This window comes from Arvicola amphibius, chromosome X (genome assembly GCF_903992535.2).
Source record: "Arvicola amphibius chromosome X, mArvAmp1.2, whole genome shotgun sequence".
Lineage (NCBI taxonomy): Eukaryota > Metazoa > Chordata > Mammalia > Rodentia > Cricetidae > Arvicola > Arvicola amphibius.
The window spans coordinates 137,019,201-137,045,504 of NC_052065.1; the positions used below are offsets into that span (position 1 = coordinate 137,019,201).

A 26,304-nucleotide genomic window follows, 5' to 3' on the forward strand; every position below is an offset into this window, starting at 1 on the left:
TTGAGCATGCTTAAGTCCTTTATCTAGAGCTACCAGTTATTAGAATATGGATATTTATATTCTCTCTCCTGTTTATTTTTTAAATTTTTATTTTATTTAATTATGTGTATGTATGCATCTCTCTCTCTCTCTCTCTCTCTCTCTCTCTGTGTGTGTGTGTGTGTGTGTGTGTGTGTGTGCACATAAGTGCAGGTGTCCATAGAGGTTAGAGGCATTGTATTCCCTGGAACTAGAGTTATATGGGGTTGTGAACTGCTAGATTTCATTCTGGGAATTGAACTCAGATCCTCTGCAAGAGCAATATGCAATCTTAACTGTTAATCAGTCTTTGCAACTCCTTCCTTGCCACCCTTTTTCTCTACCCCCTATTTCTGTACACACACACACACACACACACACACACACACACACATTTTTTCTTGCACAATTTGGAAGGAAATTATAAACACCATATATACTAAACATTTCATATACTAAACATTTCAGCATTGAAAACCTGAGAAAGGGATCATTTTTCTATATACCACAGACTACAATTATTATGACCCACAAATGTAGCATTAATGCAATATTATCTGATAATTGAAGTTTTCAGTTATTATAATAGTATCCTACATAGTATTTACTATTTAGAATATAATAAAAGATCATATATTGCATTTCTTGAATCACTTTTAAATTTTCTTAAATCTAAAATAGGGAGCTGAGAAGATGGTTCAATGGATAAAGCATTTGCTGCACAAATGTGAGGCCTGGCGTTCATATCCATTGCACTCAAGTAAATGTGAAATGGATATTTAACCCATCTATAATCCCAACTCTCAGGAGGCAAAGACAGGATATCTCTAGAGCAAGCTGACTAGTTAGACTAGCCAAAATTAGTTATCTCTAGGGTAAGAAAGAGACCCTGCCTTATAATAAAGTGGAGAACAATAAAGGAAGATACTTAATATAAGTTTTTGGTTTCTGTACACATACATACACTTCCCACATACATACATATGCAAAATTAAAAAGCAACTCCAAAATTAGATTCATAGTCTTTTGCTCTTTTTCATCCATTGTGACACTGACATCTTTAAAAGTCCAGAATATGTAGACAGAACAGAATTATGGGAGAAAGAAAGCAGAGTCAGGCAGATGCCTCAGGCAGATGCCTCAGGCAGATGCCATGCCTCTCCTCTCCAAGACAGACACAGGTTAAGATCTCTCCTGGTAAGCCACCTCTTGTGGTGCTACACAGATTACTAAATATGGGCTAAAGCAAGATGTGAGAATTAGCCAATAAGAGGCTGAAACTAATGGGCCAGGCAGTGTTTAAAAGGATACAGTTTCCAAGTAATTATTTCGGGTAAAGTTAGCTGGGTGGCGGGAAGCAGCCTACCGCTCCCATCACTACATCTCTACAAATTCTTAATCAATGCATGGATAAGTGGTCTGAGAACTCCTATATTTATGCTTTCTTTGTCCTCCATTCATATCTTCAGAGGCATATCTTTCATTAGATTGAGAAAGTTTTTTGTGTGATTTTTTAAAATATATTTTCTGTGCTCTTGAGTTGAACTTTTCCTTCTTCTATACCTATTATTCTTAGATTTGGCCTTTTCATGGTGTTCCATATTTCCTGGATATTTTGGGTGAAGATTTTGATAGATTTAATGTTTTCTTTAACTGATGAGTCTTATTTCCTCTATTGTATCTTCAGTGCTTGAGATTCTCTCTTCTATCTCTTGTATTTTGCTGTTCATGCTTGCATTTATGGTTCCTGATCATTTTCTCATGATTTCTGTTTCTATAATTCCCTCAGCTTGTGTTTTCTTTATTGTCTCTATTTCAGTTTTCAAGTCTTGAGTAGATTCTTTTATATGTTTAGTTGCTTTTTCTTGGTTTTCTTTAAGGGATTTGCTGATGTCTTCCAATTTTTTGTTTGTCTTTTCCTCCATTCCTTTAAGGGAATTTCTCATTTCCTCTTTTTGAGTTTCAAACATTCTCTTGAAGTTATTTTTAGGTCATTTTCTTCTGCTTCATCTATATTTGGTTGTTCAGGTCTTGCTGTTGTAGGGTCTTTAGGTTTTACTGGTGTTGTGTTGCTCTTTGTGGTGTAGCATGTGATCTTACCTTTTTACTCATCTTTTCCTAACAGGTGTGGTTGGGGTTGTCTGAGATTCTGTTGAATACTCTTCTAGGTGCCAGTGAATCCAAAGCTCAGATGGTTGTTCCTCATGGTACAGTCAGTGCCACAGTTCTAGTTACCCTGTTGGTTACTCTGTGTCCCTGGAGATAGCTCAGTGCTCCTGTGCTTTGCTCTGCTCCCTTGGAATTTGTTGTCTCAGGCCTACTTTGGCCTAGGTTACCGGCTTTCACCTGTTTCTGTAAATCCTGGTCTGGATGCCCTCCTGCAGAAGCCCCTGGCTTGGAGTTGATCCTGAAAAGGTTTCTGGCTCAGGTCTACTACCTCAGAGTTCCCAGGCTCGGACCTGGCTCAGACGTACTCCCTCAGAGGTCCCAGACTCATGCTCAGACCTGCAGAGGTTCCAGGTTCCTGCCTATTCCCTTTGATGTCCCAGACCAATGCCCGGACCAACAGAGGTCCTGGCTCAGGCCTTCTCCCTCTGAGGTCCCAGACTCATGCCTGGCCCTGCAGAGATCTCTGGTTCCTGCCTACTGCATCGGAGGTCCCAGATTCACACACAGACTGGCAGAGGTCCTGGCTCAGGCCTAGTTCCTGGGAGGTCCTTGACTCATGCCCAGACCCACAGGGGTCTTGGCTTAGGTCTACTCCCTTGAAGGTCCCAGATTCACGTCTGGACTCTCAGCAGTCTCTGGCTCTGGCTCACTCACTCAGTGGTTACTTCCCTGTTCCTGTTCCAGTGGAGACCTCTGACTTTGGATCGTCTATTATTTTTTAATAGATTCTTGAGAGTTACTTGGTCTATACTTCTGGCTAATTCTGAGAAAACTTACCCTTCTCAGATCTCTGTAATGGATGTTGACATCCCCAACAGGCCAGGGACAGAGGTCCTCTCCTCTGTTCCCTCTTAGACAACCTGATTACTCAGTCTTTCCTCATTATAAATAGTTCCCCAACCCCGATATTGGGCAGAGATATGGCTGAATTACTCTTTCCCTTTTCTTTTCATCCAACTCCTTCTGGAATTGCCCCTCTCCTTCTAGCCTTTGAAGAGTGTCATTGTGTACTAGCTGATACTAATACTTCACCCTATCCTCTTCCAGACTCCCCCTTTGACACAAAAGTATGGGGTACCTCCTTTCCTTCAGTGGCTTCCCATCATCTTCCCAATTAATATCATTCTCTACTTATTACTTTTCTGTTCTAGACCTTAAGGATGCTTTCTTTACCATTCCTTTACACCCAGATCCACATGATCTGTTTGTTTTTACTTGGGAAGACCCTGACATGAGAAATTGTCTCAGCTTATTTCGACAGTCCTTGCCCAGAGGTTCTGAGCTATCTCCCATTTCTTCAGCCAGGCTCTGGGCACTGACCTCCTGTGTCTCCCAACTACTTAATCCAATTATGTACATGACCTCCTATTATGCAGCCCCTTTCTCTCACTGTCATAACAACATACTGTTCAACATCTTAAATTTCTAGGGAAACAAAGGATAGGATACAGAGTCTCTCACTTATAAAGCTAATAAAGCTTAATGGCAGACATTACTTATAGTCCCTAACATCTCCTACCACCAAATAAATTCTATCTTTCCTTGGCCTGGTAGAAGACCTCAGAACCTGAATTCCCAAAGAATTCCTTATTCTATTTCCCTCCATTCTGATATTTATGCTGTTGTCATATGTTCTAAATAAACCAGCAATCTATCATCATAAGTTGGTTATCTCAAGTGGTTGTTACAGTAATAGAAAACTGACATACCACACCACAGTTAATTCTTGGTTTAAAAAATATTACAAACTGGGCAGAAGAGATGGCACAGCAGTTAAGAGCATTGTCTGCTCTTCCAAAGGTTCTACGTTCAATTCCAGCAACCACATGGTGGCTCACAACCATTTGTAATGAGATCTGGTGCCCTTTCTGGCCTGTAGGCATACATACAGACATAACACTGAATATATAATAAATAAATAATTTTTAAAAAGTCTAATATTTTAAAAAATATTACAAACTACCACAGATAACCTAAACATGCTCATGGCATACTAAGACCTTGTGTTATGCTTGTAATTATACTTTGTTGAATTATCTAGAAAATCTACATCAAGCTTGAAGAGTATATGGACCACTAGAGTTAAAGTTAATAAGGTTTTGGAGTCTAGCCTTGCTAGTGAGCATAAGAGCATCATTAAGCATTTTTCAAAATACAAAAACAAAACCAATTCTGTATGACTTCCATTTCCGTGATCAGCAAATTTTGGCTGTACTTTGTTTTTTCCTTGGAAGTTTACACCTTTGCTTAGACTCACTATGTTCTGTTAATGTAGGTATTTAGTAAATTTTGTCCTGAGAGGATGGTCACAAAGCATCTGTCTCTAAATGTCAAGATCTAAGACAGGTGTTACATCTTTACTTTTTTAAAGGCAGGGTCTCACTCTGTAACCCAAGTTGGCCTTGAACTCAATGACAAGATTATAGGCTTGAGTCACTATACCCACTCTGCTTTTTTAATGAGAACATACCTTTACTTTGCCATTGTGTAAAATGTGAGTCCATTGATGCCCATCTTGACTGCTGGAGATAAGGAACTCTTTCACAAACATGCTAGTAAAGAGAGATTTCACTCCCTGGGTTATTATTCCAGTGACTTTCATTGTCTTTTGTAAGTCCACTTGCAACCATTCTTTTGGATCATTTACCTGAGGAAGAAATATTGGAATAATATCCTTTGTCACTATTTGCTTCCATAAATCCACTACTTTCGTTTTAACCATACTACATTACTTATCTCCCTATATAATTTTTTTGCCTCCATTATTTGACTAATAATCATGAGGGCCAAAATTTTCATAATTCTTTTATTTTTTAATCTTCTTGGGTCATCCACTTAATAGGTTTCTAGTAGGTGCTGAATGAATTAAGGAACCATATTTACTAGAATATAAAGTCTGGCAATGTAATACCCAAACTCTGGATTGAACTTTATCTACCAGGCTTTTTTTCACAGATATTAACCTAGTACTACATACAGAAATTCTTTTCTTCCAGATAGTTCATTAATGATCATTTCTGTTTTCAGTGAAAAATTTTGCTGTGTAAAATCATGTGATATATATATATATATATATATATATTCCTGTGGAGCATTGTTGACTTCCCTAAACATTCTTTTAGGAACAGTGAACAGAAATACCTATGAAAAACAAGGGCTTCTCCTATTTTCCAAGGCTCTATTATCTATTTTTATTAGTTAAGTGGTAAATATGTTGTTCTTACCTGAGGTCTCCAGGCATTAGTTCTTCCCTGGAGATGAAGTCGAGCTTGTGAAGGAGACCAACTGGCAAACATATTGGTGAAGCAGGATGAGGCAGTAATTTGTGTATCTGATATTACTTTATTCTCCATTCCCAGTGGTATGCTACAACCTAAAAGAAATAAAATTGCAATGTTGTCACATGGGTAGGCTGCAGCATAGGCTTCACTCGGCTGCACTGAATCCTCTATATATACTGTTATCATGATAATTTTCAGGCATCAACTTTTACAGAATTCCTGTTGTTGCTAAAATGCCCAGATTTTCTAGTCAGTTCTGATTAGCTCTGCTTGATTTCAATTTCCTTATTGATAGAAATATAAGAGATGACTGTTTTTGGAGAACTCTATGGTTAGTATAACTACAGTAACAAACTCTGGGGTTTATTCTTGTTGTTTATTTTAGGACTATGCTGGATTGTTGCCGCACACCACACCCCCATGTCTGCACTCTGTGCGCTAGAACCCAGTTCGTGAGCTTCGGGCAAGGGGCTGGAGTTTGAGAATATACACGCAGAGACAGACCAACACGCAGACCTTTAAACACTGATACCAAAGCCCCTCTTTAATAGCACCATGTAGGCTTAAATACATGGCAGTCAATGGCCAACAGGTGAAAATCCCATCCTCTGATCCTCTACACTAGGCACAGCTTCTAGTAACTTCAATTAGAAGATTCTAGGAGGGAAGAACAGCTAAAGGCTGGGACTCATTAGTCCCAACAGATTGTTCTGTTTGTTTTGTTTTTTATCACAGACAGTTCTCTATTCTGTGATAAAAAAAATCCCTCCTCACAGTCTCAGAATAACTAAAGCAGATATTCTACTCATGGTTGAGGAAAAAAAAGAAAATAATATGGGATGACTTGGCACTTACTGCTTAAATCACAGCCCATCAACTCCATTCGAAGAGTACTGCGGATGCTAGAATGAGTAGGGTGCAAACGGATATACCGAGCAATAATTGGAGGATTAAAAATATTGTGCTTAATCCCAGATGAATCCACATTGCCAAAGAAGACCTATTAGAATAGATTATCAGAAATATTTGGAAAGTAAATATAAAGCATAAAGAATGTTGTTCTATTTACATTTTCCTTCTAATTTTGCCTCTGACATTTTTTCATATGCTGACTAGATAGACGATATACATGAAGATTTTTTTAAAGAGCACCAAGAAGACTGAAACAAGGTAGCTCGGTTTGGTCTGTGGTTTTCTATCTTGGGTACCTCTTTAAAGTTGATGAAGCCATTAGAACTTTGTTAACTCCAGCATAGTATCACCTGAGAGCAATCAGAAAGGCAGTGTTTTAATAGGTATACCAATAAGCTTGTGAAATAACAGATATCTAGCTTTCATTTCAGAGGAACAACAATTTGGCAGACATTTATGGATATCTTGGTATGCACAAAGGGGGCTGAGAAACACTACAAAAGCACCAAGTATAGATTTTTGATATCAGCCTGATGCCTGTAATCCTGGCTATACACTGAGAAGCAGAATACCTTTTTTGGACTCAGATCCAATTCCACTCATGTGTAGTCCTAACACTAGCCTTATCCACCCAAGTACCTTGGAAGGGCCATTTTCATCAGTATCCTTAGTAACAAGTAGCTATGGTGTGAGTGAGCTTTTTTTTTTTTAAAGTTTTGTGTGTTGTAGGACTGATACTGAGTGTGGTGGTATTAGATGTTATGGTAGAGAAGATAAGAAGATGGCCTGCTTTGTCTTAAATTATTCAATTTGATAAAGAAAGCAACAACCCTGACCTGAACTATTCCATTTTGAGTGTAAGAACCAAGAGATAATGACTGTATATTTTGTTTACACAAGTGACAATCACTAATTGACAAAATATCGGGAGGCATAAAATGATTATTTACACTAGTAAATGATATCTCCAAATGTATTAGTCATACTAGAAACACCAGCCACATGAATTTATCAATTTTACCTCATAGAACCCATCACTTGGGACTGTAAAAGAAGGAGCACCTCAAGACCAAAGTATGGTAGGCACACTAACCAGTCAGAGATCACTTTTCATGAGCCTTGTCCAGGAAATTTGCCACATCAAAAGATTCTGCCTCTGTTTCTAAGCTCAAGCAGTAGTGCAGTTTCCAGTTTCTTCTGCCTGTGACACTTAGCCAAAGTAAAACTCACAGTGGAAATGTCTTATCACCTGTAACTGCATCTGACATTTCTGCAACTGAAAACAGCTCTGTGCCGTGCTTCATAAGACTTCTTATCTGGTCCCCTACAGACTCTTCCTTGGAGTTTGAACAGGCCTCTTTCTATAACTTCAAAATGTTATCTCTGAATTCTGCAATCTCTCTAACCCTTTTCAGTCATTCTGTAATCTTCATGTTTATTTATTATTGTGTGAAGTATCAATATTTTTCCTTGATAATTAATATTACTATTAAGATTAATAACCAATAATTAATATTAGTAGTTAAGATAGAAATAAAATAACCCATTTTCCAATAACCAATTATCAAGGTAAATTGGAACTACTTGCCAAACCATAGTCAATAAAACCAATATAACTTCTGAATTTATTTTTTCAATAAATTCTGATCTTGTGGAAAGATAGAAAGATGTCCATCTAAGTTTCTAATTCAGCATCTTCATGATGGGTAGGCAAGGAATTAGAGAACTGGGAGGGGAGCATCTTAAAACTTTCAAAGGTCAATGTATTACTAAGCAATCCTCAAATTATTTTTTACTGATTGTTTAAGAAATAAAGTAGAAGAGTAATTTGGAGGCCTAAGTTAGCCACAAAACTAAAGGGTGGACTAATGACAAGTAATGTAACTATCCATTTCTTTCTGGCCCCAACTAGCAGTAGCTGAAAGGCAAACTTGTAGCAATTAAGTTTGGTAAACTTGTAGCAATTAAGTTTGGTTAACCATCTCCTATCTCAAACATCCATGCTGAGTTTTGAACCACATTTAATATCCTTTAACTGACTTCAAAATTATACCAGAAGCAATAGAATGAAGTTAATTTATTCCTTAGGTAGCCTGAGGAGGTAGAATACAGTTTTCACACCCATCAATCAAGTTATCCTCAGCAGAATGCAATTTCAGGCCTATTTCAATAAAACCCTTAATAAAGAAAGACTTGATACAACTTGTTTCTTTGCTATTTTCCTACATAGCTTGCCTATTCTTTCTTGCAAGATATAATATCCTTTCCCTACACTCTGGCTTCATTAAAAGTTTCCTTAACATTTCTTCTGATCTATTTTTATCCGAGAAGGTACTCTAGGAAAGATGTCCCTAACCTTAGGCCATAGCACAAAGGATTGAAGTGAGTCTCCAATTCTCCCTGAATAGTAGGACCTTTAAGGGATAGAACCTAAGTCTGGCATGATGTCACATATCTTTAATTCAAGCACTCAGGAGGCAGAGGTTAACAGATCTCTGAGTTTGAAGCTGTCCTGGTCTACTTCCACTTAAGGAATCCAGAACAGCCAGAGATACACAGTGAGATGAGAGGGAAGAGGGGGCAATAGAGAGAAGAAGAGAAAGAATGTAGTAGGACATTGGGGGGCATCGTCTTCAAAAGGAATTGAGGCAGTTCTTGTGGAATTATTTTTTCTAATAAAAGATTAAGTTGTCATAAAAGAGAAAACCTCATCTTGAATGATTCTCTGATTTCTTATATTGCCATATGATCTTTCCCTCTCACAGATGCTTCTACTATTGTGGCGTCCAACTTGGGGCATTTGGGAGCCTTTAGCTATGGTTCCTGCACTGCATGGCAGGGATTCGGCCTTGGACTTTTGATTGTTTCAGCAGGTTGCCCTGCGCGCAATTTTGCACCTCAGCCTGTAGAAGGAGCGGCTGGGCTGCGTCCCGCCACGCAGCTAGCTTTACCCAAAATAATTACACGGAAACTGTATTCATTTAAATACTGCCTGGCCCGTTATCTGTAGCTTCTTATTGGTTGATTCTCATATCTTGCTTTAACCCATATTTAGTAATCTGTGTAGCACCACGAGGTGGATCGCTTACCAGGAGAGATCTTAGCCTGTGTCCATCTCGGAGAGGAGAAACATGGCGACTGCATATGGCGACTGCCTGAAGCGTCTGCCCCCTGCCTTCTACCCAGCATTCTGTTCTGTCTACTCTGCCTACCTAATTTTCTGTCTCTTAAAGGGCCAAGGCAGTTTCTTTATTAATAATGAAAGTAACACATAGACACTCCTCCATCATTTCCCCTTTTTCTGCTTAAACAAAAAAGAAAGGCTTTAACTTTAACATAGTAAAATTACATATAACAAAACAGTTAATCAAGCAAGAATTACAATTACAATATTTATATCTACTTTATCTTTTACCATAACTAAGGAAAACTACAACTATTGAACCATTCTTCAACTCCATCAAAGACCCCAGAAGGATATAATATTACCTAAGTAAACAAGTCATATGCAACTTTCAAACTCTAGAAATGACAGAGACAATTCGCTGCCTGGACAGTCACCCAAAGTTCCTCTGTACCCCTGGGGCATCCATCTTCGGCCTTCAGGCCCATAGTGTCCAGCAGACATTTCCACGAAGCAGGAAATTCCAAAGACAGTTCAGTCACTTTCTGCTGTGTCCTGCAGAACGTCTCACAGACTCTTTCACGAATCAGGAACCCCAAAGGACCATGTCACCTTTAGGCAAGTTCAGCAGTCCTCTCTCTGTGGGTTCTTTGTGTCCCGTTTATGCAACAGTCCAGGCAAGAGCAGTTTCTTGCCCAAATGGCTATCAAACTCCATAAGGAGCCTCTTCAATGCCCATCCTCTTGAAGTAGATTGGTGCTGCCAGGAGCAGACATGTCTCATTGTCATGAAAAACCCTAAGTTATTAAAACATTAAATGCCATATTCTGCAGTCTTTGAAAGATATGAAGAATGCCTATCTGTAATATATCTATGCACATCTAGAAAATGACTAACATGACTACAAGCTTGACTATTATCGATGATTATCCATTAACAACCTATATTTCCTAATTATACATTACATTCTTTAAAATGAACTACAATCACAATAGCTTAATCAAGATCAGAAATACATATACATATAACAAAATTGACCTTAAAATCCATACTAATGCAAATTATTCATCTCTATATCATATCCCCCTTTAAATGTAAAAGAACATTTATAAACAATATTTGGGAAAATGGGCACAGTTTTTTCTCTCCAAACTGCTTCCTGCTGAATGGGGGCGCTGTTATTTAGGTCTTTCATGGTATAACCTGTCTGCTAGGTTCATCTCAGTTGGTAGTTGAGTGAAGTAATTTTTTGAAGATGTTCACAGCAACCTTTCAGGAGGGTGTGGTCTATCATACCATATTGGGATAGAAGCAATCTACACGGTGTCATCCTCTGTGAAAACAAAAGAAGACCCTCTTTTCCAAAGCATCATGTTCTTAGATACAAATTCTGAAGTCATACGATTAAGATGTCCATTCTGGTCTAGACTGGCAGCCCATATAATGAAATGTCTCTCTGTAATTAGCTCCTTTACAGTCAAAAATTTCCAACATTGTGACCCATATGGGGGTCTTCTATGTCTGAATCTGTCCTATTGTGAAACTGTAATTTTTTTACTGTCGAGAAACATGTTTGATTTGCGCCTTTACATCGCTAAGCACTTAAGAGTCTAAGCTGTGATATTCCTAGGTCAAAAACAGGTACTGTGTGCTTGCCATGCCCAGTCCAAGATGGCGGAGCCACTTGTGACTCTGAATCGGTTGCACCTCTGAGCTGAAGAGCTGCCGGGCTGTTCTGGATGTTGGCTCCACCTCTCTCCAATTTCAAAATGGAGGATGTACCATTTTCTACTAGCTCTGGGACCGACAGGTAGGAACTGCACTTAGCACTTTAACTCTGAGACTGAGCGTGCAGCACAGAAACTCTTTTCATCCAAGTTACAGCCAAATCTGACATGCAGAGCACCGCGCAGCCTGGAAACATCTCTCTATATGGAGGCAGAAATCCGCCATGCTCTCCCGCTTGCCTAAGCCTGATTCTGCCATCTGCCCAGGTGCAGGTGGGGAGCTCTGAGCCATTGGCCCAGTCTCAGCGCACTCTCCTTCTGATCCCAAGTGGGAACACAAATATCCAGGCCCATAAAAGCCATTGAAATGCTTTAAAGCCAGAGTTCGCGCTGGCGGCACAGCGCAGGAAGCTGCGTTTTTTAAAACTGCACAGGTTTTTTCCTGTTATGGCGGCTGAGTCAGGGAAATTTTTCTGTGGCACCCCAGCAAACAGCAAAAAGCTATGTTAAAGTTTGTCTCTCCTTTATTTAAAGCCTTCTCAGGTTTTTAAGTGGATTTAGTCCATCACGTTGGAGTGCCAATCTGTAGAAGGAGTGGTGGGGCTGCATCCCACCACGTGGCTATCTTTACCCAAAATAATTACACAGAAACTGTATTCATTTAAATACTGCCTGGCCCGTTATCTGTAGCTTCTTATTGGTTGATTCTCATATCTTGCTTTAACCCATATTTAGTAATCTGTGTAGCACCACGAGGTGGATCGCTTACCAGGAGAGATCTTAACCTGCGTCCATCTCGGAGAGGAGAAGGAGAGGAGACTGCATATGGCGACTGCCTGAAGCATCTGCCCCCTGCCTTCTACCCAGCATTCTGTTCTGTCTACTCTGCCTACCTAATTTTCTGTCTCTTAAAGGGCCAAGGCAGTTTATTAATAATGAAAGTAACACATAGACACTCCTCCATCAGCAGCCGCCTGTGCGCTCCTGCATTCAATCTCAGTGCAGTTTTCCAGACTAGCCCGTCCCAGCCCTGCTTGTACAGAGCACAGGATGCGTGCATGACTCAGCCCGAGTGCTCTAATTCCTCAGGCAGCACCAGTCCTGGCTGAGTTCGGCCTCGGCTTTACTGCCTGTGTCCTGGCGTTTGAGCTTGTGTAGCTGCTGCTGAATGAGTGCGACCCAGCTGCTATTACAGCGCATGCCCGACCAGCTTCCCGGCTTCCTCCGCCGATACTGCGGACTTGGTTTGGCACTCCTGCCCAGCGGTTACTGCCCACACCACAATAGTGGAAGTAAGGCGTGAGCAACCAAGCCAGGGAGCAAGCCAGGAAATGGACCACATGGCATGTGACTCCTGAGCACACTCCTGCGGCCACTCTATCCCCTCAGGCAGCGCCCTCCCCCCCAGCTATAACCCACACAGTGCTTGGTCTGTGAGCTTCTACGTTTTAGAATTTCCTTTCTGGTTCTGACTTTTTCGGCCACGTGGATCCAGGTGCACCCCGCCACCTACTGGCAGGCAACGGTCATTACAGGTAAAATTTCTTTTGATTAAAAAAATGTCGAACCATATCACCATTGAAGGCTTCTGCAGCCTATTTAATTATACTATGGTAGAGATATTACAGGATACATATGATATTCCCATAACTTGGATATTTATAGGGCTTGCAATTTTTTCTCGTATTTGGTTTCTTTCTTACATGGTTTAATAATAGAGAAATGATAAAGTCCTTACAGAATGAAACCAGGATTCTTAGGGCAGAGGGTGAATGCTTAAGAGCAGAGGTTGAGTCTGGCCTCCAGGCAGGTCTGAGGATTCCTGCGGAGGGGTGCGGGCTCCTTCAGATGGTGCTGCCAGGTTCGCTGTGTGGTATTCCATCCCGCCCTGCCCCCACCTTGGCCCTTTTGTCTGGGCTGCGACCCTGGGCTGCCTGGAATCCCTGATCCTGTGCCCTGACATTCCATCTGAACTGGTGAGTGAATGCGGACCCTGGGGCAACCTGCCCTGGAAGAGAGCACAGACCCCCTACCCCCACTTCCCTCTGCAGGCTTGTGTCGGTTCTCCGGTCCCTGTGTCTCCCAAGTTTTCCCTAGTGTTCTCAGGTGTCCTGCTCCTGTTCTAAGGCCATCCACCCAAAGGGGTCAGACTCTGGCCTCCAGGCAGGTCTGAGGATTCCTGCGGAGGGGTGTGGGCTCCTTCAGATTGTGCTGCCAGGTTCGCTGTGTGGTATTCCATCCCGCCCTGCCCCCACCTTGGCCCTTTTGTCTGGGCTGCGACCCTGGGCTGCCTGGAATCCCTGATCCTGTGCCCTGACATTCCATCTGAACTGGTGAGTGAATGCGGACCCTGGGGCAACCTGCCCTGGAAGAGAGCACAGACCCCCTACCCCCACTTCCCTCTGCAGGCTTGTGTCAGTCTCTCCCTTCCCTGTGTGTCTCCCAAGTTTTCCCTAGTGTTCTCAGGTGTCCTGCTCCTGTTCTAAGGCCATCCACCCAAAGGGGTCAGACTCTGGCCTCCAGGCAGGTCTGAGGATTCCTGTGGAGGGGTGCGGGCTCCATCAGATTGTGCTGCCAGGTTCGCTGTGTGGTATTCCATCCCGCCCTGCCCCCACCTTGGCCCTTTTGTCTGGGCTGCGACCCTGGGCTGCCTGGAATCCCTGATCCCGTGCCCTGACATTCCATCTGAACTGGTGAGTGAATGCGGACCCTGGGGCAACCTGCCCTGGAAGAGAGCACAGACCCCCTACCCCCACTTCCCTCTGCAGGCTTGTGTCGGTCTCTCCCTTCCCTGTGTGTCTCCCAAGCTTTCCCTAGTGTTCTCAGGTGTCCTGCTCCTGTTCTAAGGCCATCCACCCAGAGGAATCAGACTCTGGCCTCCAGGCAGGTCTGAGGATTCCTGCAAGGGAGTGCGGGCTTCTTCAGATTGTGACGCAAGGAATAGGTCCTCCTCTGGCACTGGGGAGATCCAACCAGTTTCAGTCACAGCAACGATTGGTCTAGGACACCAAACGCCTCCGGGCTCCTTTTGAAGGAAGAGATGGGCAGGCGCCAATGCAGGAGCTCCTCCAACAACATGAAAGGCAACATGACATCACCACAAGCCAGACATCCCGAAACAACAAGAATTGAACACCCTACCCCAGAAGATATAGAAGAAACCGACCTTAAACAGTACTTTATGAAAATAATAGAGGACCTTAAACAGGAGGTAAAAAACTGCCATAAAGAAATGGAGATGACAAACAAAAAGGTAGACGAAATAAATAAATCGCTCAAAGATACCCAAGAAAAACAAGAAAAACAAGAAAAAGCAATCAAACAGGTAAGGGAAACAGTACAAGACCTGATAAATGAAATGGAGGTATTGAAGAAAACACAATCTGAGGGACGACTGGAAATGGAAACTCTGAGTAAACGAACAGAAACTTCAGAGACAAGTATTTCCAACCGAATACAAGAGATGGAAGAAAGAATCTCGGACTCTGAAGATACTATAGAGGAAATAAACTCACAGATTAAAGAACTAAACAAATCTAACAAATTCTTAACACAAAACATTCAGGAAATCTGGGACACCATGAAAAGACCAAACCTAAGAATAATTGGGGTAGAAGAAGGAGAAGAATTACAACTCAAAGGCCCAGAAAACATATTCAACAAAATTATAGAAGAAAACTTCCCCAACCTAAAGAAGGATGTTCCTATGAAGGTACAAGAAGCCTACAGAACACCAAATAGACTGGATCAAAAGAAAGCATCCCCACGCCATATAATAATCAAAACACAAAACATACAGAATAAAGAACAGATATTAAGAGCTGCAAAGGAAAAAGGTCAAGTAACATATAAAGGGAAACCTATCAGAATTACACCTGATTTCTCAATGGAAACCATGAAAGCCAGAAGAGCTTGGATAGATGTGCTACAGACACTAAGGGAACATGGATGCAAGCCTAGACTATTATACCCAGCAAAGCTTGCATTCACCATTGATGGAGAAAACAAGATACTCCAGGACAAAAACAGATTTAAACAATACGCAGCCACAAATCCAGCCTTGCAGAAAGTAATAGAAGGAAAATCAAAACCAAGGAGTCCAACAATGCCCACAATAACTTAGGCATCTAGCGACCCTTCACCAGCTCAACTAGAAGAAGGGAAACACACAAACTCTACTACTAAAAATGACTGAAGTTAACAACCACTGGTCATTAATATCACTTAATATCAATGGACTCAATTCACCTATAAAAAGGCACAGGCTAAGAGACTGGATACGAAAACAGAATCCAACATTTTGCTGTTTACAAGAAACACACCTCAACCACAAAGACAGACACCTACTCAGAGTAAAGGGTTGGGAAAAGGTTTATCAAGCAAATGGCCCTAAGAAACAAGCGGGTGTGGCCATACTAATTTCCAACAAAGTTGACTTCAAACTAAAATCAATCAGAAGAGATGGAAAGGGACACTTTATACTCATAACAGGAAAAATCCATCAGAATGAAGTCTCAATCCTGAATATCTATGCCCCTAATATAAAAGCTCCCACTTATGTAAAAGAAACACTTCTAGAACTCAAGGCAGCCATCAAACCACACACACTAATAGTTGGAGACTTCAACACTCCTCTCTCACCAATGGACAGGTCAATCAGACAGAAACCTAACAGAGAATTGAAAGACTTAATGGAGGTAATGAACCAAATGGACTTAACAGACATCTATAGAACATTCCACCCAAATAGGAAAGAATATACCTTCTTCTCTGCGGCTCATGGAACCTTTTCGAAAATTGACCATATACTTGGTAACAAAGCAAACTTCCACAGTTACAAAAAAATATTAGTAACCACCTGTGTCTTATCGGATCACCATGGATTAAAATTAGAATTCAACAACAATGCTACCCCCAGAAAGCCCACAAACTCATGGAAACTGAACAGTCAACTACTGACCCACACCTGGGTCAAGGAAGAAATAAAGAAAGAAATTAAAGTCTTTCTTGAATTTAATGAAAACAAAGACACAACATACTCAAACCTATGGGACACAATGAAAGCAGTGCTAAGAGGAAAGTTCATAGCACTAAGTGCCCACTTAAAGAAAACGGAGAAAGCGCTCATTGGTGACTTAACAGCACACCTGAAAGCTCTGGAAAAAAAAGAAACAGACTCACCTAGGAGAAGTAGAAGACTGGAGATAATCAAATTGAGGGCAGAAATCAACAAAATAGAAACACAGAAAACAATCCAAAGAATCAATGAAACAAGAAGCTGGTTCTTGGAGAAAATCAACAAGATTGACAAACCCTTAGCCAAACTAATCAAACGGCAGAGGGAGAACACGCAAATTAATAAGATCAGAAATGAAAAGGGGGACATAACCACAGACACAGAGGAAATTCAGAGAATCATTAGATCTTACTACAAAAGCCTGTATGCCACAAAATTGGAAAATATAAAAGAAATGGACAGTTTTTTAGATAAATACCATATACCAAAGTTAAACCAGGACCAGGTAAATGCTCTAAATCGTCCTGTTAGTCGCAAAGAATTAGAAACTGTTATCAGAAACCTCCCTACCACAAAGAGCCCAGGACCAGATGGTTTCAATGCGGAATTCTACCAGAACTTCCAAGAAGACCTAATACCTATACTCCTTAAGGTATTTCATAATATAGAAACACAAGAGTCACTGCCAAATTCCTTCTATGAAGCTACAGTTACCCTGATACCTAAACCACACAAAGACTCAACCAAGAAAGAGAATTACAGGCCAATCTCACTCATGAACATTGACGCAAAAATTCTCAATAAAATACTGGCAAACCGAATCCAAGAACACATTAGAAAAATTATCCATTACGATCAAGTAGGCTTCATCCCAGACATGCAGGGCTGGTTCAACATACGAAAATCTATCAATGTAATCCATCATATAAATAAACTGAAGGAAAAAAACCATATGGTCATCTCATTAGATGCTGAAAAAGCATTTGACAAAATTCAGCACCCTTTTATGATAAAGGTCTTGGAGAGATTAGGGATACAAGGGTCATTCCTAAATATAATAAAAGCTATTTACAGCAAGCCAACAGCTAACATCAAATTAAACGGAGAGAAACTCAAGGCTATCCCACTAAATTCAGGAACACGACAAGGCTGTCCACTCTCTCCTTATCTCTTCAATATAGTGCTTGAAGTTCTAGCAATAGCAATAAGACAACATAAGGGAATCAAGGGGATTCAATTTGGAAAGGAAGAAGTTAAACTTTCATTATTTGCAGATGATATGATAGTATACATAAGCGACCCCAAAAACTCCACCAAAGAACTCCTACAGCTGATAAACTCCTTCAGTAACGTGGCAGGTTACAAGATCAACTCCAAAAAATCAGTCGCCCTTTTATACACAAAGGATAAGGAAGCAGAGAGGGAAATCAGAGAAGTATCACCTTTCACAATAGCCACAAATAGTATAAGATATTTGGGAGTATCTCTAACCAAGGAAGTGAAGGATTTATTTGACAAGAACTTTAAGTCTTTGAAGAAAGAAATTGAAGAGGATACCAGAAAATGGAAGGATCTCCCCTGCTCGTGGATTGGGAGGATCAACATAGTAAAAATGGCAATTCTACCAAAAGCAATCTATAGATTCAATGCAATCCCAATCAAGGTCCCATTAAAATTCTTCACAGAGATTGAGAGAACAATAATCAACTTTATATGGAAAAACAAGAAACCCAGGATAGCCAAAAAAATCTTATACAATAAAGGTTCTTCTGGAGGCATTACCATCCCTGACTTCAAACTCTATTACAAAGCTACAGTATTGAAAACAGCTTGGTATTGGCATAAAAACAGAGAAGTTGACCAATGGAATCGTATAGAAGACCCGGATCTTAAACCACAAACCTATGAACACCTGATTTTTGATAAAGGAGCCAAAAGTACACAATGGAAGAAAGAGGGCATCTTCAACAAATGGTGCTGGCATAACTGGATGTCAACCTGTAGAAGAATGAAAGTAGATCCATATCTATCACCATGCACAAAACTGAAGTCCAAATGGATTAAAGACCTCAATATTAATTTGAACACATTGAGCTTGATAGAGGAGAAAGTGGGAAGTACTCTACAACAAATGGGCACAAGGAACCGTTTCCTACGCATAACCCCAGCTGCACAGACTTTAAGGGCAACATTGAATAAATGGGACCTCCTGAAGTTGAGCAGCTTCTGTAAAGCAAAGGACATTGTCACTAAGACACAAAGGCAGCCTACTGACTGGGAAAAGATCTTCACCAACCCTGCAACTGACAAAGGGCTGATCTCTAAAATATATAAGGAACTCAAGAGACTAGACAGTAAAATGCCAATTAACCCAATTAAAAAATGGGGCGCTGAACTGAACAGAGAATTCTCAACAGAAGAAGTTCGAATGGCCAAAAGACACTTAAGGTCATGCTCAACCTCCCTAGCTATCAGGGAAATGCAAATCAAAACAACTTTGAGATATCATCTTACACCTGTCAGATTGGCTAAAATCCAAAACACCAATAATAACCTTTGCTGGAGAGGTTGTGGGGTAAGGGGTACACTCATCCATTGCTGGTGGGAATATAAACTTGTGCAACCACTTTGGAAAGCAGTGTGGCGGTTTCTCAGGAAATTCGGGATCAACCTACCCCAGGACCCAGCAATTCCACTATTGGGAATCTACCCAAGAGATGCCCAATCATACAACAAAAGCATATGCTCATCTATGTTCATAGCAGCATTATTTGTAATAGCCAGATCCTGGAAACAACCTAGATGCCCTTCAGTGGAAGAATGGATGAAGAAACTGTGGAATATATACATGCTAGAATACTACTCAGTGGTAAAAAACAATGACATCTTGAATTTTGCAGGCAAATGGATGGAAATAGAAAACACTATTCTGAGTGAGGTAACCCAGACCCAAAAAGATGAACATGGGATGTACTCACTCATAATCGGTTTCTAGCCATAATTAAAGAACATTGAGCCTATAAATTTGGGATCCTTGAGAAGATAATAAGAAGGTGAACTTCCCAAAAAAAGATATAGTAATCCTCCTGGATATTGGAAGCAGACACGGTCGCCAGGCAAAATTGGGAACTTGAGGATTGGGCAATACTGGGCCAAGGGAAGATGGGGAGAGAAAAGTGTGAAGGGGAGAACGGGGGGAGCTCGGAGGAATGGGGTGCTTGGGATATAGGAAGGGTGGATATGGGAGCAGGGAAGCATATATCTTAATTTAAGGAGCTACCTGAGGGTTGTCAAGAGACTTGACCCTAGAGGGGTTCCCAGGTTTCCAGGGAGACGCCCCCAGTTAGTTCCTTGGGCAGCTGAGGAGAGGGAGCCTGAAAAGGCCAGTTCCTATAGCCATACTGATGATTTTCTTGCATATCACCATAGAACCTCCACCTGACGATAGATGAAGAAAATGACAGAGCCCCACATTGGAGCACCGGACTGAGCTCCCAAGGTCCTGATGAGGAGCAGAAGGAGAGAGAACATGAGAAAGAAAGTCAGGACCGTGAGGGAACCTCCATCTGGCGACAGATGGGGAAGGTGACTGAGCCCCACATTGGCGCACTGGACTGAGCTCCCAAGGTCCTGATGAGGAGCAGAAGGAGCGAGAACATGAGGGAGAAAGTCAGGAACGAGAGGGGTGCGTTCACTCATGGAGATGGTGGGACAGAACTAATGGGAGATCACCAACTCCAGTTGGAATGGGACTGATGGATCATGCGACCAAACCCATCTCTCTGAATGTGGCCAACAGCGGGGGGCTGACTGAGAAGCAAAGGACAATGGCTCTGGGCTCTGATTCTTCTGCATGGACGGGCTCTGTGGGAGCCTTCTCAGCTTGGTCAATCACCTTCCTGGACCTGGGGGGAGTTGGGAGGACCTTGGTCTTAGCATAGAGTGGGGAACCCTGATGGCTCCTTGGCCTTGAGAGGGAGGGAGGGGAGGTATGGGTGGAGGGGAGGGGAGGGAAGGGGGAGAAGGAGGGGAGGGAAGGGGGAGAAGGAGGGGAGGGAGGGGGGAGGAGGAGGGAAGGAGATGGAAATTTTTGAATATAAAAAAAATAAACCATGAGAAAAAAAATAAACCATGAGGGAAAAAAAAAAAAGAAAGAAAGAGCCCATGTATTTTCACCTGAAAATGTCATATGATTTTCAACATTAAACTCTAATAAAAAAAAAAAGAGCAGAGGTTGAATGCTTAAGAAAGGGCACAACTGTTTTGAGTGACAACTTTAAGTCTTTTGAGGTATTTGCAAAAACAATTCAGACTGACACCAACCTCCTCAAGACAGAGTTTGACGCTCTCACGGAAGGGAATAGGTCTTTGTCTGATATGACTCTGTCAACTGAACAAAATTTTAAAAAGGTACAGTCTGATATTAAGGAGAGATTCATTGCTGTGGAGTAGGGAACAGCTGATTTGGATTGTAAACTTCAGTCCCTGTCTGTAGGAACTGAAACATTATCAGAGAGAATTAAAACTGCTGAAAGTGACAGACTTTTTCTAAAGGATATGACAGATTGGCTGACAGATTGTCAATACAAGAAGGCACAATTCATGCCATGAAAATTCTATTCAAGGAGAAGATATTAACTCTACTGGACAAACTTCATACTTTAGAATCCTCCATGAAGGCCTTGGAGCATAATTCTGGACAGGAGATCCAGGCCTTACAGAAGGCAATGGTAAGCAGATTTGAAAAGATTGAGGAAATTATAGACTCTGATGAACAGGAGCAAATGGTAGAAAGGCAAAATATAACTCTGTCAATGAGTAAAACTCTCTGGGATAATTTCCATAAAGTTCTACCTGCCTTTCCAATAATAACATCAGAAAAGGTGACTGTTTCCAAAAACCCTAGGGTCATCAAGGAACATACATGGGAACCCGTCTGTATGAATGCTCTCAAGGAAATTAAACAAACCTTTATAAATTTTGGGCTACATTCATCCTTTATTAGAGAGATGCTCAAAACTTGGTCTATAAGTAACAAGGAAACGTCCCACGATTGGGTACAATTAACATCAGCTGTTCTAGAGAGCAGATTGCAATTAAATTGGAAATGCATGTTCAGACAAGAGGCTAGACTTTTAGAACAGCAGGAAAGAGTGAAGGGAATTGAGATTTCCCTAGATCAAATTCTAGGTGAAGGACTCATTGTTTATCCAGGTACAAGACATGATCAGGAACAGGCTTTGCCCTATGTATATAACACACATCCAATCCCATATGGGTCTGCCAGGTCCTCTAGCACAAGGTAATGCAGAAATTGATCAATTGTTGATTGGTAGTGTGCTGCAGGCCTCTGAATTTCAAAAAAAAATCATGTCAGCTTTTTTCCCCCTAGCGCCACCTGGCCCGCAGGTCTGCATGGAGCCGCAATTGCGGGTTTGTGAAAATTGTCAAGAACAAAGCCTACTTCAAGAGATACCAAGTAAGATTCAGAAGGCGGCGAGAGGGTAAAACAGACTACTATGCTCGGAAGCGATTAGTGATCCAAGACAAAAATAAGTACAACACACCCAAATACAGAGACATCATCTGCCAGATTGCCTATGCCCGTGTAAAGGGGAATATGATAGTCTGAGCCGTGTATGTACATGAACTGCCGAAATACGGTGTGAAAGTTGGCTTGACAAACTATGCTGCCACCTATTGTACTGGCCTGCTGCTGGCCCGCAGGCTTCTCAACAGGTTTGGTATGGACAAGATCTATGAAGGCCAAGTGGAGGTGACTGGAGATGAATACAATGTGGAAAGCATCGATGGTCAGCCTGGGGCCTTCACTTGCTATTTGGATGCTGGCCTTGCTCAAACTACAACTGGCAATAAAGTTTTCGGGGCCCTGAAGGGAGCTGTGGATGGAGGCTTGTCTATTCCTCATAGTACCAAATGATTCCCTGGTTATGATTCTGATAGCAAGGAGTTCAACGCAGAGGTCCATCGCAAGCACATCCTGGGCCAGAACGTTGCAGACTACATGCGCTACCTAATGGAGGAAGATGAAGACGCTTACAAGAAGCAGTTCTCTCAGTACATAAAGAACAACGTTACTCCAGACACGATGGAGGAGATGTATAAGAAGGCCCATGCTGCTATATGAGAGAATCCAGTCTATGAAAAGAAGCCCATAGGGAGGGGGGAGGAGGAGGGAAGGAGATGGAAATTTTTAAACATAAAAAAAAAATAAACCATGAGAGAGGAAAAAAAAAAAGAAGCCCAGGAGAGAAGTGAAAAAGAAGAGGTGGAACCGTCCCAAAATGTCTCTTGCCCAGAAGAAAGATCAGGTTGCTCAAAAGAAGGCACGCTTCCTCAGAGCTCAGGAGCGGGCTGCTGACAGCTAAAGCAGTTTTCTATGAAGAGTAGTTTTTCATAAAGATAATAAACTTATTGACCAAGCAAAAAAAAAAACCCTAAAAAACCAAAAACATCATGTCAATAGCAAAGGCTGGAAGAAAGAGTTTTCTATTACATGGCAACAAGCTAAGGAGATTGTAAAGAGATGCCCTACTTGCTCTTTCTATAACCAAACACCACTGCCTGCAGGGGCTAATCCAAAGGGCACTCAAAGGAATGAAATCTGTCAGATGGATGTGTTCCACTTTGCAGAATTTGGCAAATTAAAATATGTACACCACACCATTGACACTTATTCAGGTTTTCAATGGGCAACTGCCTTAAGCTCAGAAAAAGCTGATTCAGTAATCACTCATTTATCGAAGTTATTGCCATCATGGGTATACCTACACAAATAAAGATGGATAATGGTCCAGCTTATGTCTCTAGGAAAATGAAATGGTTTTTTGCTTATTACAATATTAAGCATGTTACAGGTATACCATACAATCCTACAGGTCAAGCAGTCATAGAAAGATCAAACAGAACTATAAAAGATATGTTAAACAAACAGAAAGGGGTGGAAAATATCCCTAGAAATGGGTTACATAATGCTTTATTAACCTTGAACTTTCTCAACGCTAATGAGAAGGGGACAATGACTACAGAAAGACATTGGATAATGGAAAAGTCTGCTGAATTAAATCAACCAGTTTATTTCAAGGATGTGCTGACCTCGCAATGGAAGCCAGGAGATGTGCTGCATTGGGGAAGGGGTTTTGCTCTTGTCTCCACAGGAGAGGAAAAATTGTGGATACCGTCAAAATTAATAAAGGTTCAGTTTGAAGAGGAGAAGCCCCTTGGAAAAGAAAAATAATTCATTCACAAGGATGATGATCATACTGATGGTAAGAAAAACATATAGGTTGGGGGCAGGGTTCTTTTCTTATCTCCACAGGAAACCACTCATCTTCAAAGAATTTAAGGGACCCTGGATATTTAAATACTGATGGATGGACACTAGTTACAACCCAATATGGATCAACACAGAACCTGAATAGGTTTAGTAAGCATAAAACATTTTTTACATATATGCATTACTGTGCTTTTATTTATATGTATGTAGAGCTGGTTTTGGAGTTGGACTATGGCTCAGTCCCTCTTCAATTCCAAGCCTGTTGATAAGAGATATCTCAGAGTTTCTGTCTCAGGTCAGGAGCCATGATATGGGATAGAATAATAATAATAATAATAATAATAATAATAATAATACTTGATAAACTTTCTTTGCCTTTCCTCATACCTGTGTCTGTCTTTATTACACCTTTTATTGAATATATATATATATATATATACATTCTGTATATGTCTTTGTAGATAATGTTTACCTTTTCTGTAGCAAACAACAAATTTTCCTTCAGTAATCTTTGACATTTCCAGGATGAAGATGGGGCCCCACAACATCAATTTCACCTGGTTACTATGACATTATGTTTTTAATAGCCCTAAAATTAGACCTGTTTTTTGGTACCAACTGCACAAGACAGTTTCGAATGGTGCACAATTTTGACAACACTCTGGCAGGACCTCCTCAAAACACTCAGAGGCTAGTTACAATTTTCTCGACCCAATGTTAATCTGGGAATTTTACCATCATTTGCTTTCACAGGACCCCCTGAGAAGAACATCACCCCCATGTCAGCTGGAAGCAATCTTAGAGGATGACGCCACCTCTCCCAACAGAGTTTGCCCTCAGGTTTAGGGACATCATTTAGTAGTTGGTATAGGTTTGAGGGGATGGGGGAGGTATTATATGGACTCAGGGGTGTTTATTGAAAAAAATGGGGGATTAACTGGTTTGATGGGATGATTGGTATTTGTAAATTATTGTTTTTAGAAAATTGCACTGGTGTTGATTCTTATATATTGAATATTGTATGTGAGTATGCTTCTACCTCTATTGTATGACAGTATGCTTCTACCTCTGTTTAAAACAATTGTTATATTGAGATATTTACCATATTGCAATGTACATTTCTACCTCTGATATTATTTATGTAATGACATTGTTTACATTTGGAGATCATTGTCCTCATTTATTGCACAGTCGTTTATTCTCTTAGTCTCCAAGTTAGATAGGTATCGAGAATTATATATCAATAGTCATATATGTTTGTCATATTTATATTTAGGATATTCAGATTTTTTAGATACGTAGAAATTATATTTAGTATAGATAGTATAATCTTCGACCTCTTTGAAGAGCTGTAGAAAATGGCCTTTAATCTAACCTAGAGTTTCCTACTTATGAGACACAATCACTCCTGGCAACACCGCTCTACTCCCGAGAGAACATTGGGCACCATAGGCACTCCACTGGGAGCTTGTCTTCTTCTTGGCAGAACTGGCATTTGGGCAAAGAAAAGCCCATACCTTGACTACTGACAAAGATACAGAATATCCATAAGTGGATAAAACAGGATTGTCTTATCTTGCCAAGACAGGGTAGGATAGTTCTACAAAAAGTTCCTTGCCTTTGAAAAATGTATGTCAGTTGTGTTAGGCCTTAGCCAAAGTTGGTTACCTCAACATTGCTAACAAGATTTCGTGTGGTTGCCCAGGTCGTCAATTGTCTCTGTCTTCTGTTACACATTTTGGAAGTTTCTCGTTTGTGCTTCCTGGTTGCTTTAGTAATATTACTTCCCTTCTCAGATCTTTGATGGGGTTAAAGATTAGATAATTATAGCTACCTTCTACATTATTTAGACTTCCTAAAGTAAAATGTTTAATAAAATATTTTTTTGTTATATGTTCCTCGCCTAATATTGTTTGCTTCTTGTAATTTTATGATCTATTCCCATTGTATATAGTTGTATTTGGTTTCTAAATCTGCCTTATTTAGACAAAAGGGGGAGATGTTGGGGCAGCTGGCCCAATCCCTGTGTTCAGGGGCGTGGCTGCCCCAGGGCAGAGGGGTACCTTTATAAAAGAACCGGGTGGGAGAGAGACGCCCTTTTTTCCCCCCCGCATCACCCTCTACTTTGCTGGAGCCTTGGCTTTATAAGTGTCCCTCTTTCTCCTTTTATTAAAACTGATTTATTCCAAAAGGACTATTTTTGGTTATTTCAAATCTCTCACATCATTTGTAAGTTCCCTTTCCTTTCCTTTATTAAAGCTGAGTATTATATATTAAAGCTTGTCTGGTTAATCATAACTGCCAATCAGCCACGCCCCTTCATTTTGTTGCCCAACGTGGGGCATAAGCTAGCCAGGCAGCTGGGAGCTGAGCGGCAGGAATGCAGCCCACAGCTCCTCACTATACTATTGTGGTGCTAATTTGCCATCTGGATCTCAACAGGGCTGCACAGAAACTAATGCCATGACACTGAACCTTTAGAAGTATGAACTAGACAAATATTTTGTATTTATAAAGTACTGAGCTCTTGTTGTTTTAATGTGAATGTCCTTCAGAAGCATTTATGTTTGGAACATTTGGTCCCAGACAGGTGGCATAGTTTTGAAATATTTCAAGGACTTTGGGAAGTAGAACCTTGATGTAGGAAGTAAGTCACTGGGGGTTGGGCCTTGATATAGCTTGTCCCTACTTCTTGTCTGCTCTCTTCTTCCTGATGGAATGTTATTAGTAAGACAGAGGGTTAGTATCCTGACTGCATA

The 26,304-nt window shown here is 40.9% G+C and overlaps 1 protein-coding gene and 1 pseudogene across 4 annotated transcripts in view; one reads left to right on the forward strand and one right to left on the reverse strand.

Moving 5' to 3' along the window:
• F8 (coagulation factor VIII) overlaps positions 1-26,304 on the reverse strand; it is a 159,820-nt gene that overhangs the window by 11,486 nt on the left and 122,030 nt on the right. For all 4 annotated transcript variants that reach the window (XM_038316790.1, XM_038316788.1, XM_038316787.1 and 1 more), the window contains 3 exons: positions 6,324-6,468; positions 5,412-5,560; positions 4,658-4,834 (listed from right to left, as the gene is read on the reverse strand). In XM_038316790.1, coding sequence (XP_038172718.1) covers positions 4,658-4,834; positions 5,412-5,560; positions 6,324-6,468 — 471 coding nt within the window. The remainder of the gene's footprint in view (positions 1-4,657; positions 4,835-5,411; positions 5,561-6,323; positions 6,469-26,304) is intronic.
• LOC119804903 lies at positions 6,837-22,637 on the forward strand (annotated as a pseudogene).